The 6,000-nt window shown below is 40.3% G+C and overlaps 1 protein-coding gene across 1 annotated transcript; it reads right to left on the bottom strand.

Annotated features, from left to right (window-relative positions):
* Window positions 1-538: 538 nt before the first annotated feature.
* On the bottom strand, window positions 539-2,429 carry LOC140241386 (clarin-2-like). The gene is made up of 3 exons (XM_072321117.1): window positions 2,426-2,429; window positions 1,845-2,024; window positions 539-837 (listed from the first exon to the last, which is right to left on the bottom strand). The coding sequence occupies exons 1-3, from the start codon at window positions 2,427-2,429 to the stop codon at window positions 539-541; spliced, it is 483 nt and encodes a 160-aa protein (XP_072177218.1).
* Between the last annotated feature and the right edge of the window lie 3,571 nt (window positions 2,430-6,000).

Here is a 6,000-nt window from a genome sequence, read left to right as displayed (position 1 = left end):
GGGAATGCAAAACAAGACATTATAGATTAATGAGATTATGACTTGATTTATGAAAGAATTCTTTTGTTTTCTACTCCACAACTGCAGTAAACTCACAGGGCATTTTCGCAGAAAGAAACGTCTCTTATTTTTCATGGTTTTCGTCTTGTTTTTCTTCATGTATTTATATACATGCTTATGCAGAGGAAGTGAATATGTTTGTCAAGAAAAAGGTTAAGAAATCATACAGTTTCCTTAATGTGCATGCATGTGCATGTGGTGGAAGTAAATAAGGAGTTTTGTTGAGGACACTTCATGGTCACGTTGTAGTTGGTCGCCAAGTGCAATGTGTTGCTTAGAGTCGTGCATGGTAAGCATCATATAAGATGCTTTGGTTTTGGTCAGTCTTGTTTCCAATGATCGCATGGTTTCGTCTCGATCACCGATCACCGATCGTCTCGATCACACTTTCTATCCAAACAATAAGCCATCAATCTTTTTATTTTGTTTTGTTTTTGACGGTTAGAAATATTTCTTTCTTTCTACAAGGTTTGTGTGGCTAGTATATGATTCCCAGTTTTAGCTCGGTTGCTGGAGGCTGCTCAAAGTCGGCCGTGCGATATCGTCTCAGCAGCCACTCCGGGGGATCCTGTACCAGCTGCGTCATGAGGATCAAGATGAGGTTGAAGACAAACAGCACGGCACTGGCCACCACCAGCCAGTACGAGTAACCTAGCAACGAGCGGTCGGTATAGAACCCTCCCTGGGACTGGCGGTCTTCCACGCTGAGCGCCTCGTACTGGATTTCGGTCAGATACAGGGCCGCATAGACACTCAACGACAACACGCAGGCCAGAACTATAAGAGGAAAATAAATACCAACAATTATTTTGTTAGAATATAAATGACAATAGTAGACTAGACAGGGACTGACACAAGGTCATCTCAAGGTGGAAACAGACATCGAAAATGGCTGAGAACGAGAGTTAAGAAATTTAGTTTTGTAGACTGATAGAGATCTTTACCTTATAGAAAAGATCTTTAGGATTTTCTCGTCACGAGCTACATGTACTAATATCGGGGATAAAAAGAGAGGAAAGTATATAAACATCGATACAGACACCATGCCATGGCCACAACAAACATATCAAACTTAATGGGATATACAGATGTCGAGGATATCAAATTATGACAGATAGTGATAATGATGTTGTTGTTATTGTAATCATCATCATAATTATTCACGATAACTATTATAATGCCCAAATGAAATGATTGTGTATGAAATACAGCTGTAAGTGCCATATGTTTCACGTTTACTGACAAATTAAGTTGGAAAATGTAACGGAGGCAAACAAAGAGTCAAAGATTGATATCAGAGATGATCCAAGAAAGCGAGTGAAAGACGGAAAAGGGGAGGGAAAGGGTGAGTGGGAATAGGTTTGAAGAGAAAGTTACAACTATAGATAACTCCTACCTCACCATCGTATTATCTACCTCGATGAGCATATATCAAAATATAAAGTCACAGAAAAAGGAAATGATTTTAGAATAACCTTGTGAAACAGTAATTGTTTAGACTATAATATACAAACGAACAGGAAAGACTGTACATTTAAGACAGTATATGATCATGATTGTTAATATGTCCAATCTAACCGTTGTCACTGTTTTTAAAGCAATGGTTGGCGAGCTATACACCAACCTTGTTCAAACTCTGCCATAACATTGTACCTCGCCAGACACCGACCTTTTGCCTATACACTCCAATAGGCCCTACACTGAAATGTGAAGAAACGGAGAGAGAGAAAACAGACAGACAGGCAGACGGACAGACAAACAGACAAACAAACAAACATTCTTACGTCCAATGCCGTTCCATAGATACAGTCCTGGTCTCCCGTGCAAAGTTTCTGGCGGCACACGTGTGGTATTCAGATAGCTGAAGAAAGTGGCGACCACGGCAAAAACGACGGCGGGGATCATGAACAAGAGAGTGACGACGACCAGGTCTGTGTTGTACACATTCTCGTATTCGACGAACACTGAAGGAATGGAGACGAAGAAGACTTTGATTAGAACGAATATAATTCCACCACATTTGATTATAACGTCGATTCTATTGTAGTAGAACACGTGTATCACCATGCGTAAGCCGTGATTGCAGTCGTGGTCAGGAGGTCTACATCAACCCAACCTTGTCGGGAGCACCTAGTACATATAGAACTACATGTACATGGTAGGCCTATATGCATGGACCCAAGGAGGCACTAGGCGAGCTCGCCTAGTACCTCCTTGATGGACCTCGGTCCATGGTACATGGAAAAATCCTGAAAGGGATGCTATGGCACTGGCTCCTCTTTACGACCGACGAGGGTTTGTGCTTGCAAACTACCCCCCCCCCCACTTCTCCCTCTCTCCTTCTCCCCTCCCTCTATTCCCCTACCCATCTCCCCCTACGCTTTCTTTTTTCCAGAATTATGTATAATAAATGCGTCTCCATTTCTGTCAATAAGGAGTTTTCTGCCATTATGTCATAAAAGTTCATCACTAAAATAAAGTGTATTCATGACGTTAACTTCGTAACGCGTCAACAGAAAGCCTCTCACGAGGATACGAGCTGGTTCTATCTTCAAGTTACGGCCCAGTCACCGCACTTTTGTGTACTTCCTTATTTTGTTTCATCATGAGTAGTGCACATCACATGCCATACGGTTAATAGGGCGGTGAGTTGGCTCAGTCGGTAGCGTGTTTGCCTCACGATCCTAAGGACCCGGGTTCGAACCCGAGTCTGGACTGACCAATGTTGTGTGTAATCATACCGTCCCCTCTAGCAAGAGGCAAAACACTCTGTCCCTCGGATAGGACATAAGATGGAGGTCCCGTGTGTGAGAGAGTCACAACTCGTGCACGTGAAAGATCCCGCTTCATTCATTCATCGCAAAGAGCAAGGTGTTCAACCAAGGAGGTTTTATACATGGAGTTCCAACTGGCTGTAATTATTCAAACAGTTGTCAGATTTCTATCAATGTACAAAAGAATTCCACAGGTGCACTTGTGCCTTTGATAATCGATGTTCGACGCCGCCGTCTTGCTGAGCAATCTGAAGATTTATTTTGAACGTTATCATAATGTTGGCCATATTTTGCCTATTTTTTCATTAAATGAAATGAAATTTCACTTCATGATAAAGCATGCAAAACAAAAGTCAATTCCGTCCATTTAATTTGCACAAAAGTGTAAATCAGAGCTGTATCATGTGAAAATGTTTAAAACTGTACCATCCTGGAAAGCTGGTTTTATCACTTTTCGGCTTAATTTCCCCAATTGAAAGTAATATGGAATAATCTTCAAGTATAATTCTTTATTGATAGATATATCAGATTAGTGCCCACATATTGTTAATCGTTTCCATTCCGTTTTGTCCCGTACAGCCTTTTCTTCAGTAGTTGTTTTGTTGTCTAGTCTTGTTTCATGTTTGTTCGCGTCTGTTAGTCTTGTCCATCCCGTTTTGTTCCGTACAGCCTTTTCTCCAGCAGTTGTTTTGTTGTCTAGTCTTGTCCCATGTTGTTCACGTCTATGATAGTAAGTGTATTTATCTGTGAATCTAATTCTCAGTGGGCTTCCAGACTTCTTCCTCTTTTTTTTCTCCTTTTGTATTTATGATGCTTCAATTAATCTTTCCAGTGATGTTATTATTTCAGAGGGGCCCACATTCTACAAGCTCTGTCTTTTTAGTGGGTCTCTCCATTTTTCGCACGTTAAGCAAAGTTATACATGTACTTTATTTCGATCACTTCTGGGTTGTTGTTGTTTTTTTTACTACAATGTATAATTACTATAAGGTCCTCCTCAATTGTTTTACATTCTCTTCGATACATAATGTTATGTTTACCTTATTCTCTGTTTTCAAAAGAAGTGTGTCTTTTGTCGAAAAATGAAATAAACTTTGAAATGAATTGAATTGAATATGCCCAGTCGAGTAATTTTCAGCTTTATTTCAGCATTTTTTGCTCAATTTCTGTTCGCGCATCCTCGTGTCTGTACCGCCTACCTTTTATTAAGAAGGGGTAGCGAAAAGTAATTACCATCACAAAGACATATTATCTTCCTTTGAAAGTGGCTGGTGATTATGCAATGAGACACTGGTCAATTGTCTTCCTATCTGTGAGGCAGCTCCAGTTTTGCACATACTTAAAATATTTCTTAGTGGCGGCATCAAACATGAGATCAAAGGGAATGAAACTGTTGTTACTCCATGTATAAAACCTCCTTAGTCTAACCCAGTGAAGTGGTCCCTCCTCGCATCCAACTGGACCCCATGGAAGACCAGCTTAGTGTAGCTGAATATGGGCTATCCAGCCATCTTCTCAGATGGAAATGAACAAACAAACAAACAAACGAACAAGGTCCATGTGATTCCCCGGCTTTCCGAAGACTGGGGTTTTGTTTTTTGTTTTTTCATTGTGCTGTAAAAATGAAAGTATACTGATTTCTCTCAATATTTTCTCAATCATCGTTGCCTCACTGTGAAAGTACAAATTGTTGCGGTCTTCTCATCCAGCGTTGACGACACATGTTTTTCTCAAACTTCACTGATGTGCCCAACAAAATACATGTAATGGGGCCTACTGCTTCATTCACTGGGTCCGCAGATTACCGGTATACAAATTGAAATAAAGACTAGAGTGACTAATAGGATGATCTTGCCCCATGCCACTTGCTGAATCCAGAGGTATTATTGTGTATCATTAAGTAAAAGGTCGTCTGATACGTCACTGGTAGCCTCCGTAACCAGCACGAGCCTCGCCTATAAGCCAGTTCGGAGTTAGCTCATGGGCACATTGGTACGAATGACCCTTCTTTTTTCTCAGTTGGTTAGGGGCACTTCACTCGTTTTCAGAGCGACATAATGCATAAGCTTTACGTATAACCAAACAATTTATGGGATTCATCAATCCCGTTCAAACAAAGAATAAACTTGCGTAGACCAGATGAGCAGAATGATCTGTCAATTCACACTTGAGAAAGCATCCATTTCATTATTTTGCATTGGATGTATTGACAATCTCTTTCTATTGATATTGCCAAATACCACTTTTGCTGTCAGGTGGATGTGCTGGCAAGCGGCATTTATAAGGATTACATGAATAATCATTACTTTATGACAGATGCTTATCCTATTAAATTTAAAAACTAACATGCCTGTTGGTCCGAATGACCTTGTTTCTGCTCATGCGCAAAGTGGAACTCCGAACTGGCTTATTGTGGTGAAATCCTCAATAAGTTCTTCGACCCGTCTTGTGAAAAGGGCGAAAGGCAGTTCAAGAGTAGAAATACAGTATACATGCAGTATGGCGACACGGACGCTCTACCCAAGTGGCTTAGAACAAGATCATCAAAACAGTCCCTCAGCTGTTTACCGGTGATATACTTTGGTTATCCACAATCATGTACCACAATACTCTGGTTGTCAGATTTATAATAACTGCAAAATTACAGAATAAATCTGAAGGGAAAAAGGATTATGATTTTATAAGAGAAAGAGAGGGGGGGGGCGAGAAAAGGCGGGGTTAGAATTAATAATACCATGCAAGAACAGACTAGTACTCGAAGAGAAATTGTCTCGAGATTTAGGGTCTCCAGAAGAACTATTTTTCTTTATTTGATGATGACATAATTTTTTAGATATTTTGAAAGTGGCATTTACCTGTTTTTGCGTTCGATCTCTTCATATGCTAGATGATGGAAAGAGATGATGGTGTCACACACATACACACACACACACACACACACACACACACACACACACACACACACACACACACTATCTATAAGCTCGACGTTATCCTACGAAATAAAGAATGGTATCATCAGAAATTCAGTAACTTATCAATGCATTCAGAAATATCAATCAGAGAAAACACTGCCCCTTGAATGACCTGCCTGTCAGTCATTCATGATTAACTCTTAGGTAAACCTGGCGTCATTAATATCATCATATTGTAAATCCATCCTCAT

Source organism: Diadema setosum, chromosome 18 (genome assembly GCF_964275005.1).
Source record: "Diadema setosum chromosome 18, eeDiaSeto1, whole genome shotgun sequence".
Taxonomy (NCBI): domain Eukaryota; kingdom Metazoa; phylum Echinodermata; class Echinoidea; order Diadematoida; family Diadematidae; genus Diadema; species Diadema setosum.
Note: the sequence above shows the minus strand (reverse complement) of the source record. Positions and strands in the feature narration are given on the sequence as shown.